Below are 12,300 nucleotides of genomic sequence, written 5' to 3'. Positions count from 1 at the left end.
GACTTTCTAAAGACAGACAAATGTTAATGCTAAATGCCAGCCACATACTCTGTGTTGCATATAAACTTTGCCTGGAGAAAAATGCAGTGCTTCCGTCCTTACTGCCTGAGCTCACTCAGGTGCTGAGGTTTCCCCTTCAATCCGGGGTAGACCCAGGTGTTAGGGATGGTGCCTCCCCAGTGCCACGGGTGGGCTGGGAGCCTCCAGGGGTGGCTCTGTGGGGCAGGGACAGGGACAGGGACAGGGACACACTGCCCCAAAAGCCTGGTATCACCTCCAGAATGGGTGGGACCAAGGTGGCAGTATGGAATTTTGATGGTGTGCTGAAATGTCCTGGGAGTGCAGGTCTAAGGGGAAGTCCTGCTTTTTATTAACAACACTTTGCGTTTTATTAGTGGGACCTGAAGGTAGGGAGTGCTCAAGAGCCTCATGGCTCCTGCTGAAGAAGCAGTGAGCAGATGGACTCCTTCCAGAAGGTCCATGGAATGGGCTTTCTGCCCCATACCCCACTGCCACTCCACAGTCTGTCTGAAGCTCTTCCTAGTGCCTGCCACCAAGGCTGGGAGAGGATGGTATGGGGAGGCTCCTGAAGAGCTCTGAGAGAGTATAGGTGTGATTTGGCAGGTTTGGCTTACCTTTCACCAGCATCCTCATCTCCTGTGTGGGACTGGGCTGTCTGCAACAGGTGTGCTGGACATCCTTCTTTCCCTCGCACCACCCGACTGTTCCCCATCGACCTGACAATATTTGTGTCTGTGTCACAAACAGGGCAGGTACTTCATGGTGGTGGAGCTGGTGGCAACATTAGTTGCGTTTCCATTGCTTTTCCTCTGGTGTTGGGGATGCTTCAGGAAGCAGCTTCCCCAATCCAGGCACTGTACCAAGTTCCCAGCTCCAAGGAGTGGGTTTCATTTGTGTTGCCTCTAATGCAAGGAGACAGCTGGGCCTTGGGGATTTGGCAGGGAGGCAGCTAATGGATTTAGGTTCAAACAGTTGTCCCAGATATCATACATGATTGCATTTAACCTGCCAGGAGTCAAGCTCTGAGGACACTGATGGCTAAAACTGCCCCGTTCCCCGCTGCCCCCCCATATATCCCCTCTCCCAGTTATTGTCTCAAAGTGCGGCCAGGGAGAAAGAAGTGGTACCTGAGCTCTGAGTAACATTTTAAACTGTAAGAAGTTCCTCCTGGCTCAGCATCTTCCCAAGAAGAAGTAGTTTTCAGGGTAACAAAGGTAGCTGGACTCTTGTGGGGAGGAAAGGGTTGCTTTCTCTTTTGCTTGAGCCAAGTTCCGATTTTAAAGCATTAGGATTAAAAAGCTGCCAGTGCCTGGGGTGGGCCTCCGCTGGGGAGAGAGAACCTCTGTTCCTCTGGGCAATTTTTCCCTGTACACTTTTATTTTCCAGTGGGGCAAAACAACCCACTAATGTGGGGGCTAATGGCTCCTAATGTGGTTATTTTTGCTGGATAATGTGTATTTTCAATGTCACCAGACCTTTGAAACTTTGAAAATGAAGGGGCGGTGGTGAGAGAAGATGAAAACAGGCTTCACCTTTTTATTTTTCTAATGGCAGGTCCAAAAATCACAATGGGATGAACCCTTCTTGTTCTTTGCTAAAATTCCCTGTGGAAATTATTATACTTTTTCAAAGGAAATGGGCAATTTCTTGCAGCAAATGGAGAACTTGCAACAGCATGCATGAAATCTAGTGGTTTAGATGTTATGGAGACTGTAATGAAGGCTGTAGCTGGATTTTCATCCAAAGCCTTGTTTTCTGTCCCTGCTTCTGCCTTGTTGTTGGGAAGAACTTTAGCTGATAAATTGGGGTGACTGTTAAAAACAAGCTCAGTGATGAAGAAACCATCCCTAGATCTCAAAACACGGCAATGAGGAAGATGATTTGATAGTGGTTTTAGAAAGACATTGCTCTGCCCAGACAGCTTTGGATAAGATGTTCTCAATGGCCCTTAATCCTCGCTGCCCTGCCAACAACAGCTCGAAAGCAAATAGCGATAAAACAAAGCCCTGGGCAACATCAGGTTTTGGTCTCTAATCGACGTCGGTTTGTAACCGTTAAACTTGCAGCAGCTGTGAGTGGCTCCCAGGGATCTCAGCTGGGGGCTCTGGGCCATTTACCTGCATCTCAGGGCAGCTGATTTTAGCTGCTCAGCCTGCTCCCCTTTTTTTTTTTAATCTGGCAACCCAAAATCTTCTCCATTCTCCAGTCTGTGATAGTGTTTGGGAACCTAAGTTCCAGGGAGTGACTAAGATGGCCATGTTTTCATGTGTTTATGCAAACTTGCATATCATGAGGCAGGGAAGATAACCCACTTAACACTATAAAAAAAACAACAAACAACAAACAAAAACCCAAACATCATTACAGCTTCCCTAGCCATGCAGCAGTGCAGGTTGAATTGCAGAAAATCGCCTGGCTGCAAAGCTCTTCCTTACTAAGTTGTTAGTGCTTAATGCCGCAAGCAGCCAGTGATCAGCATCCTCTAATGAAGAAGGCAGGATCCCACCAGGCTGGTCACTTGGAGGCTGTGACTGAGCAGCTGAGGGTTGCTGCCTGCCCTTTTCCAGCTCTGCTTAGTCCTGGCTTTGGCTACAGCATCGGGGCAGGGTGAGAGGCTATACCTGCTACCAGGCATCTGCTTAAACCCGTCCAGCTGGATTCACCAGAGGATGTCTGTCTGCCAATGGCAGCCCCATGGAGCTGCTGGGGATAAGCTGTGGGACGAGCCCAGCAGGAGCAGCAAGGGAGGGGTCAGCTCAGTTTGGGGATGGTTTCACTGAGGTATAAGCCTCGACCCTCTAACCTGTCTTGTGGCTTCTGCTTCTGCAGCTCAACATCCTGAATAATGTCAGCAGCTCAGAGGACGTCAAGCCCTTGCCAGGTCTCCCAGGGATTGGGAACATGAATTATCCATCTACAAGCCCAGGATCCTTAGCCAAACACATCTGTGCCATCTGTGGAGACAGGTCCTCAGGTAGGAGGTTTTCTTTCTTGGGGAAGGCTTTGTGCAGTGAAAACTCCCCTGATGCTTGTGCAGGAGTGAACACTGCAGAGGCTCGCTGGCGCCATACTGGCATTGCAGTGTTTATTGCTGGGTGGGTCTGGCTTACCCAAAGGCAGGCTGTTTTGCAGATTAGTTGTGCTGTGCCCAAAAGAGAGCAGACCTATAAGCCACACTATTCTCCCTTTTGTGTATAATCTCATTTTACATTTTGTCCCTGTTTATCAAAGGTATATCAAATATATCAAAATTAATGTGTTCTTATTTACCTGTGCTTTGTCCTAGCTGGGCTTTGGCTGTGCCTGGGTTTTCTTTCCTACCCCAGAGACCTGCAGCCTGGCCATATCAGTGGACCTCCTCTATATCAGTGCACCCCATTTTCTACCTATGGCTTTCCTGCAGTTGCATTGCAGCTAAGATGTGGCTCCACATCCTTCTGGGATGCAGTCCCTCCTTATCACAGGAAAGCAGCGGTCCTATAGTTGGACTGCTGCTGATCGCTATTCCTGCGAAGAGCCACTAAAGCCAAGCAGGCCTGCTAAGGTGATACCCTGCAGCCAGTTTTCACCTTTGGGGTTGGTTCGAGCTCCTCCATGATGGAGGGAAGGGCAGGTGCCTGCCTGTCTATTGATCACCTCCCCTTGCCTCCCCAGGGAAGCACTATGGGGTGTACAGCTGTGAGGGCTGCAAAGGCTTCTTCAAGAGGACAATCCGGAAGGACCTGATCTACACCTGCCGTGACAACAAGGACTGCCTCATAGACAAGCGCCAACGCAACCGCTGCCAGTATTGCCGCTATCAGAAGTGCCTCGCGATGGGGATGAAGAGGGAAGGTATGTGTGGGCTCGTGGAAGGAATGGGCTTATAGACATTTTCTTTACATTCATTAGGGTAAATCTGGCTCTTGGTGGCCCTCCAAGGCTGGAGCATTCCAAAAACCCACACTGACAGCTTCAGGGCATTTTTTACCTTGTTTCGTAAAGGAAATGAGGCTGATGGAGAAGGTATTACACTGTATTTTTCTTCCCATCCCAGATAAACACACATGCTGGTGACTACTGAACCTATTACCTGATTTCTGACCCAAGCTTGCCTTTAGTAAGTGGCCCTTAATGGCCTGGACCCCTTGGACCCCTGTAAGCCTCTGCTGTGGACAGCACCCGGCAGTGAGGAGTCCCACAGCCTGCTTGCCTCCTGTGTGAAGGGCAACCTCCCTTTTTGTTTTCAGCTTGCTGGCTTAATTTGTCACCACCTAATTCTTGCACTGGAAGATAAGGGTGAATGATTTATTTCTATATTTTATTATGTAGTTCTCTGTCATTTCCACTCATAACCTTGCCTTTGGAGATGAGCTCTGGTACAGCTCACATCCTGTGGTGTTTTTGTGCTGCAGGAGAGAGCTGTATGGAAGCAGTTCATACAGCCTCTTCCATACTCCACATGCACTCACTGCAACCCCCAAAGGCCTACATTTCTGGCCCAAACCACCTATGGTGTTGATCTGGAGCAAGGCTCTGACCTGAGGCAAATGGACTTAGGGATTTTGCACTGACTTGAAGGAAGCCTCCAAGAGCTGCTGGGGCGACACGTGTCTGTGGTGGGCCTTGCAGCCCTGCCTCTCTCCCACACAGCTCTGGAGAGTGCAAAGATCTATGCAAAAGCCACCACTGAGTGAGTCTCTGCTGCAGGGAAAGGCAAGCCGAGTAGCGTGAGTGTTTATCTGTCCACCTCTGCCCCCTGCAGCTAGCTGCTTCCTCCTTGGTGGAGCAAGGACCACTGAGCTAGATTCTCTCTCATATTATACTGACAGATGCAAGGCCAGGTAGTGACAATTAGCACAGTTTTTAAGCTGTTTGTTCTTCCAAGATAAAATAGCTGTGCCACCTCCAGGGTTGAATGCTAGCAGGCAGTGTAGCTATCCCTTTTGGAGGTCATGCTGTTCCCCCGCAGAGCATGCAAACCACTCCCTGTGCAGGAGCTCAGACTGTGGAGGGCAGAGCCTGGAGAAGTAGCTGTAACACCGGGCACAGGCTGAGCCTCGTCTTGTTCCCTGTAGCATCATCAACCCTGTGCTGCCTCAACTGTACAGGGCAGCAGGGGACTGTGAAATGCCAAGCTTAAATCAAAACACTAATCCCATGCACAGCTTTCCCTTCCAGCTGGGTGCAAAGTGGTTCAGAAGACCAAGGTGTCAATGCAACTTTCCCTTTGAAAATTTAAACCCGAGGATCTTGGGGTTTGGCTGCAATAATCACAAGGGGTTTCTGGGAGCTGCTGAAACTGAGGACAGATTGCAGCTTGAAGAAGGAATCCAGAAAAGTTTGGGGACTGAGTGATGGGACTGCTATTTCCTTGGCGTGCTCTTTCTTTCACTAAGATTTTGATGAGTTCAGAAACACTTCCCTGGCTTCTTCATGTCCATTACCCTAAAGAGGACAAATGCTTCCCCCAGCTGGCTGGCACATAAGTGCCTCCCATGTTGCCCTTCCTCGCCAGTGCCAGACTAGATGCCTCACAGAGACATCTCCTCAGGTGCTGCCAGTTCTCCAGCAGCTGGGCAGTGCTGGGAAGCACATCCTCCCAGCTGGGAGAAATGCGGGGGAGTGCTGAGCATTGCAAAGTGGTCATGAGGCTCAGTGCTGAGGAACCTCCTGTGGTTTGGCCCTTCCCCTGAAAGCACCCTAACATAAGCCAGGGTAAGGCAAGGCTGATGCAAGGGCTTTTTTCCTGACACCAGGGCAAACAGCAGAGCTATAAAGACAAATGGGAAAGAAATGTCCAGATCCAAGTATCTGACCTAAAATCTTGTCACACTCTTCTTCCAGCAGCACTTACCTAATGGAGAAAATGGGGATCAAATTCTCCCACAGGCTTGCTGTGGGCTTGCTTAGCTGGCCCCTTTCCTGGTGTCTCCTGGTGTTTATGCAGGTCCCTTCTCCTTTTAAAGGACCTTTTATCCCTTGGTCTTGGTGGTTTTCCCACTCTGGATGCTGACTGCCTGGTGCTTAGCTAACAGGTGGGGAAGCCATTAAGCTGTGAAGAGCAAAGCACCAATGTCTGCGTGGCAGGGGCCAGCTCTGCATCCAGCTTCTGCCCCACTGAACCTTTCATTTCAGGTGTATAAATGCCTACAGCTCAGTACAGGCTGTTCTTTGACACCAGCCCAGCTGCCTATCTGTTCCTTAGAGGCTACAGGGCAGTTTGGGCCCCTGCCTGGTGCTGTATGCTCACGCAGGGGACCGATGCTAGCAGGACTGTAGTTTTGGAAGATTGCTCTGCAGCAGGGAGCTAAACTGGTACGACAGCTGCTGGTCACTTTTTTTTTTTTAGCAGGATTTTCATATTTCCCTTTGGGATTTCTCCAGCAAAAAATGTGCACCCAGGAATTCTATTGAGCACAAGGCTTGGCATACCACGTACACATGTCCTGCAACCCAGCGGCCGTGGGTTTTAATAGCTGAGATCTGGAGAGAATTTCAGGGACTGTTCCCCCAGCCAGAAATACTTCAGCAAATGTACAGAGATGGGAGAAGAAAGTGAAGGTGTTGGGGCATTCAGAGGTGCTGGAAACTGCTTTCTAACAGGGTGGGTTGGGAAGAGAGGTGGCAGAGGGAGAGGTGACACCGGGGCTGGGCCAGGCTGGGTAAGCATTTGCTCAGGAATGAGGCAAGCAGCATGTGGATCCACCCGGGGGTGAGCGACTGTCCAGCCCTGCTGTTGGATGCTCTGGCTGCTGTGGGACTTTTTGAAGCATGTAGCAAGCACAGCAAACCTCAGTGTCAGGGTGCTGGGTCCCTCCTGCCTCCTCCAGCAGCTAGTGACAGCTGAGTCCAGGCTGCCACCTGGAGGTATCAACACCTCTTTCCTCTATTCTGGAACTTCATACCCTGGGAATCACAACCTTTTGTCAAATTGAGAGGCCACTGATCTACAGCAACCCCGAAGTTATTGGGGGGTGTGGGGGGTGTGGCAGCCATTTTAAGGGATGTACATCTGAAATATCCATTTACTTTCTGTCCTTCCCCTCCCAAGGGGGTTTTTTATCACTCCTCCCAGAGGAAAGGGGACCCACTGTGAGAAGGTAAGTGTTGCTGTGGGTGTAAAGAGCCACGTTTCTGTCCTGCAGCTGTGCAAGAGGAGAGGCAGAGGAGCAGGGAGCGGAGTGAGAATGAAGCCGAGTCCACAAGCAGTGGCAGCGAGGACATGCCCGTGGAGAGGATCCTGGAAGCTGAGCTGGCAGTCGAACCCAAGACAGAGGCATACAGCGACATGAACACAGAGAGCTCAGTAAGGGGCACTAAAATCACTTGCAGCTTCACATGGGAGCTATACATTATTTTCCTAGCATTTTTCCAGTTCCCTTTGGTTTCAATGAGCAGATCGGGCAATAGCTGTATGCTGGAGAGTCTGAGCCCTGCGCTGGCTTCCACAGTAGTACAGCCCTGGGCCCTGCTTGTATGCCCCAGTAACCAAGACTGGAGTGGAGCTGGACACAGGAGGTTTACTGCTGTGGTTTTGCTGATTTGGATAAAACTGCTGTTCATGCCTGTTCAGAGACTGCTTGATGGCTTTTAGATGTGCCCTGGGAGCAGGACTGCAGCCTGCCATGCAGGACTTGCTTTGCAAAGAACAGCAAGCAGAAGAGTCTAGCAACCAGCTGATTTGGCTGGTTGTAGAGGCGATATTAGTAATAAATATCTTCCCAACAGTGCACAGCTGAGATTATTGGCAATTTGATCATGTTACTTGTGGCTCTGAGTATCATTAACTTGATCCAATACTGTGTGCAGTGCAGACAGTGATTATCAAAGATTTTACACGGACAAATTCTCCTCTTTTTCTCTGCTCTTTTCCTTTTGATATGGTTCTTAATTAGACAAATGACCCTGTTACCAACATATGCCATGCGGCTGACAAGCAGCTCTTTACACTCGTCGAGTGGGCCAAGCGAATCCCCCACTTCTCTGACCTGACGCTGGAGGACCAAGTCATTCTCCTCCGGGCAGGTAATGTCCCCCACCTGTGGCCTCTGGGGCTATTCCTGGTACCCCTGTCCCTTCCCTGGGCTGTGTGCTGTGCCAGCCAGGCCGGTCAGTGAATGGGAGATCCTGTGCTGATCCATCCCTGCTCTCCCAGGGAGGGCAACCCATCCTCAGCCATGATGAGCAGTTGGCAGAGGCTGTGGATGGAACAGTGGAATCTGCTGTTTATTGCCCTCTTCATGCGGACATGTAGGAGGGCTGGGGGAGACTGAATAAATGTGTCTTGTTAATGCAATTCCTGTAACTGCAGAACTTACTAGGTGTAGGACACATTAATGCGTGAAGTGTAAAATGATGTAAAAGGGCTGCTGATGCAAGGAATATGTTTTTTTAGGAGGAAAACTCAGCATCTTCCACACCCCTCCCCCTTTTTTTTTTTTTGGCACTTTGAGTCATTTTCTGCACCTTCCTTGCTGCTGGTCAGTGTTTGCCACCCCTTGCAGTCTTGGCAACAGTTCAGTTGGTACCTGGGGTCCCATCTCTCCTGTGAGCTGAGTCTGAAACCAGCAGGGGGAAACTAGCTCTCGTGCTCCATGTGGGACTGATTTTTTGCTGAACTGTCTCTTGTGTCCTGCACATCTCCTCTTGCAGGCTGGAATGAGCTGCTCATTGCCTCTTTCTCCCATCGCTCTGTGTCGGTCCAAGATGGCATCCTTCTGGCCACAGGCTTGCACGTGCACCGCAGCAGTGCTCACAGTGCTGGTGTGGGCTCCATCTTCGACAGGTATGTGGCCTGCTTCTGTCATCCCCTAGCAGCAGTGGCCAGGCTGGCTCTGTCTTTCCCCTCTGAATAGGAAATATGTCCTTAGTGAGAACAAGAGCAAACCCATGGTGATTGGCGGCAGAACTAGCTTAGAATGAGAAGGGGATGCTTGACTGGCTTAAAAACCAAGAATGGGGTGAAAGCACCTTGGAAAGGGATTTGTAGCTGCAGAAGCAGAGCTTCAGTTGGCTGTGCAGGGGGAGGAATGCTTCTCTGCCTTCTCTCAAGAGTTTGTTGAGACTGGATCTAGGTCCAATAATTATCAGCAAAAGCTTTAGCTAGCAAAACCTTAACCCCAAAATTGCTCATGCAACAACTGCCCACACACTGTCCATGCCATGCCCGCTCCCTGCCTGGCAGGATGCTGTATTACCACTCTTACACAAATGGCATGCATAAGGGCAGCACCCGTGTTTTGCAGTAAAATGTGGAGGAAAACCCATGCAGTTTTCCCCAAGTGAATGCAAATGTTTTCCATAGTCCAAACAGAGCACAGAGGCAGCGTGCTGAGCAAAGTGAGAACAGGAACAAATTTGATGCTCAGGTCCATGAATGCTGCTGATGCACAACAGTTTGTGGCGTGGCTGTACCTCGAAGCTGCCTCTTCCTGCAGGGAGGAACTGGGGCTATTTCCAGTCTGTCTGGACTATTTTCTATGGCCTGTCCCAGATGCTTTTCAGCCCCTAGCCTTGCTGTCCATACCTGCCTCTGATTTTCTGCCTACCCATGTCCCCCACACGCAGGGTTTTGACAGAGCTGGTGTCCAAAATGAAAGACATGCAGATGGATAAGTCGGAGCTGGGGTGCCTGCGAGCCATTGTCCTGTTCAACCCAGGTACGTCTGAGGCCTCAGGGAGTCCCAGGAGACATGCATGCCCTTGGCAGGTCACAGGCAGGAGGGCTGTGGCAGTGAGCATCAGGACTGCAGACAGATTTGTCCCAGTCTCTGGGTGCGTGATTAAGATTAAAGAGAGCCCAAGTCCTTTCCCACTCATGCACGCAGTCACTCTGTTGGCAGTGGAAGGGTCCCCTCTGCAGTGATTTCTTCCCTACCTATACTCTCTCCCTTGTCCAGATGCCAAGGGTTTGTCCAGCCCCTCAGAAGTGGAATCGCTGCGGGAGAAGGTCTATGCCACGCTGGAAGCCTACACAAAGCAGAAATACCCTGAGCAGCCAGGGCGGTGAGTTTCCCCAAGAAAGGCAAGGCACCTTAGGGCAGCACAATTTCCACCCTGGAAAGAGGAGACTAAGGCAGGGGTGTCTGCTCTAGCTCTGCCTGAGCCACCCTGGGTTGGAGCCCCTGGAGCAAAGCAAGGGCAGGACACGAGCCCAAACTGCATGAGAAGCCCAGCTCCTGCAGGCTGGCCTGTCCTCTCAGTGCCCTAATCCTGGGCCAGAGCCTTTAGGGTGCCGGCGAGATGCACTTTTCTTGCTTTTCAATCCAATTCTACCCTCTGCTGGTCAAGCTCTCGAAACGCGGGCTGCCGGGTCCTTCCTCATCACCGCCAGACAAGTGATGCACCACAACACCTTCTGCTATTTTTGGCGGGGGGGGGGGGGCATTGCCTGTTGCACCCCCTTGCAGCTGCACCTCAAAACAGGAGGCAGCGGCTGGCAGGGGCACTGCCCAGGGGTTGTGTACCTTCTCTGGGGGCCGGGATTTTTGAAGGCTGTTTCAAGAAGGGTTTAAATGGCATCATGGAGATGTAAGTCACTAGTTCAAGTCTTGGAGAGACAATCTGGATGTATCTGATGTATTTCTTTTTCTTTTTCTTTTCCTTTTATTTTTAAATTTTAAAATGCTAAATTCTGTTTTGAAAGGATACCTATTCCCTCCACACAAGCGGAAAGAAATGCTTATTTTGAAAGCAGAGGGAAATCTAAGATGGAGAACACAAAAAATGCCTTGGAGAGAAGGATTTGGGCTCTGCTCTCCTGAGACCCCAGTGCAGGCTTGGAAACACATGGAAAGGGTGGCCAGTGCCTTCTGCATGCCTCTGACTCTGCTCTCTTCCAGGTTTGCCAAACTCCTCCTGCGCCTGCCGGCGTTGCGGTCCATCGGGCTGAAGTGCCTGGAGCACCTCTTCTTCTTCAAGCTCATTGGGGACACCCCCATTGACACCTTCCTCATGGAGATGCTGGAGACACCCCTGCAGGTCACTTGAGAATGGAGTTCCATTCTGGCCAGACCCTGTCCCCCCCATGCCCCTGCACAGCCTCCCACCCCTCTGCTCTGGGCCTATGAGAGCTCAAGAGACATCCTCCACCCTCTGCTCCTCCTTGGTGGGATTGTTGTGGTTTTGTACAGCTGTAAATCACCCCCTCTAACCCTTCCCTGGCCTGGCCATGGAGGGTCACAGATCCTCCAACCAGCTAACCATTCCCCTGCCCTCCTGTACAGATAATTGCTTTAAATTATTTTTTCACTCTCAATAAAAGCCAACAAAACAAATAAAATAATATATGAGAGAGGGACTGATTGGAGCTGGCAGAGCAGTGTTCTCTTCTGCTGTGGTCACAGGTATGGCTTGGGATAGGGCTGAGGGGTCCTCTACAGACTCTTGGGCAGCCCGAATCAGGGCAGGAATAACACCTGGGACATCACTGCTTGGGCTGATGGGCACAGCCCTCTGGCCCAGACAGAACAGGTATTGTTGCTTCTTGCTCCTGCTAAGACAAGATCTGGAGAAACTTGCTGCTTTGAACAAAAACATTTCATTCTACCATCTTAAAAAGAAAGTCTTGGATCCTTTGAATTTTTGAAGTAATTTAAAAAGTGACCTTTTTAATGTGCTTTTTCTTTTCTGAGCTAGTCCAGGCGCTGAGGGAAGAAGCAAAGTGCTTCATTTCAGTCTAGGTGGAGTATCTTGGGGCGACCTAAACCTGGTGTGCTCATGGATAATTTTCATTTTTCTGAAGCTTCGTGGATCCTGTTCTTAGTCTTTTTTTCCTTTTTTCCACTCTGCATTTTTGCACTGGAAACAGGCTCTTCAACCCCAAATTTATAATGTCATACCTCCATAAGTGAAACTTACAGAGAGGGAAAACACAAGACACTCTAACAAAACCTGCCTCAAAGGTCTGCCTGATCTTTCCCCTGCTCAAATGGCACTGCTGGAGCTTCCTGTAACAACCGAGCTAACCAGAGTCAAACGAGTTAAAGACATGAATTTGTTCAATATGCAGAGCTTATCCTGGTGGGAAAACGTCCTCCCAGGAACCCAGCAAAACTGCCTGTATTATTATTCATAAAACAGGTGTAGTGTTAAGTGATCTGCCCCTTCTGACCCTCTCAGCAGACAGTGCGGTGAGATGCAGCCGTGCTTTGTCTGTCCGTGTGACAGATTGCAATGCTGCCGCTTGGCGACTCGGGCAAGTTTCAGGGAAAGGAGGAGTGACAACAGGAAGGAAAGAAGGATGAAAATGAAACATTTTGTTTAAACTCCCACACGGGGACATGATTCATTCTCCAG

The 12,300-nt window shown here is 50.1% G+C and overlaps 1 protein-coding gene across 3 annotated transcripts in view; it reads left to right on the top strand.

Moving 5' to 3' along the window:
* Positions 1–11,302, top strand: part of RXRG (retinoid X receptor gamma) — a 39,319-nt gene extending 28,017 nt beyond the window's left edge. For all 3 annotated transcript variants that reach the window (XM_075097002.1, XM_075097004.1, XM_075097003.1), the window contains exons 3-10: positions 2,851–2,995; positions 3,676–3,855; positions 7,149–7,309; positions 7,899–8,028; positions 8,656–8,788; positions 9,571–9,662; positions 9,903–10,008; positions 10,845–11,302. In XM_075097002.1, coding sequence (XP_074953103.1) covers positions 2,851–2,995; positions 3,676–3,855; positions 7,149–7,309; positions 7,899–8,028; positions 8,656–8,788; positions 9,571–9,662; positions 9,903–10,008; positions 10,845–10,992 — 1,095 coding nt within the window. In that variant the 3' untranslated portion in view covers positions 10,993–11,302. The remainder of the gene's footprint in view (positions 1–2,850; positions 2,996–3,675; positions 3,856–7,148; positions 7,310–7,898; positions 8,029–8,655; positions 8,789–9,570; positions 9,663–9,902; positions 10,009–10,844) is intronic.
* Positions 11,303–12,300: the final 998 nt, after the last annotated feature.

Source organism: Phalacrocorax aristotelis, chromosome 6, assembly GCF_949628215.1.
Source record: "Phalacrocorax aristotelis chromosome 6, bGulAri2.1, whole genome shotgun sequence".
Taxonomy (NCBI): domain Eukaryota; kingdom Metazoa; phylum Chordata; class Aves; order Suliformes; family Phalacrocoracidae; genus Phalacrocorax; species Phalacrocorax aristotelis.
This window is presented reverse-complemented; position numbering and strand designations above follow the sequence as displayed.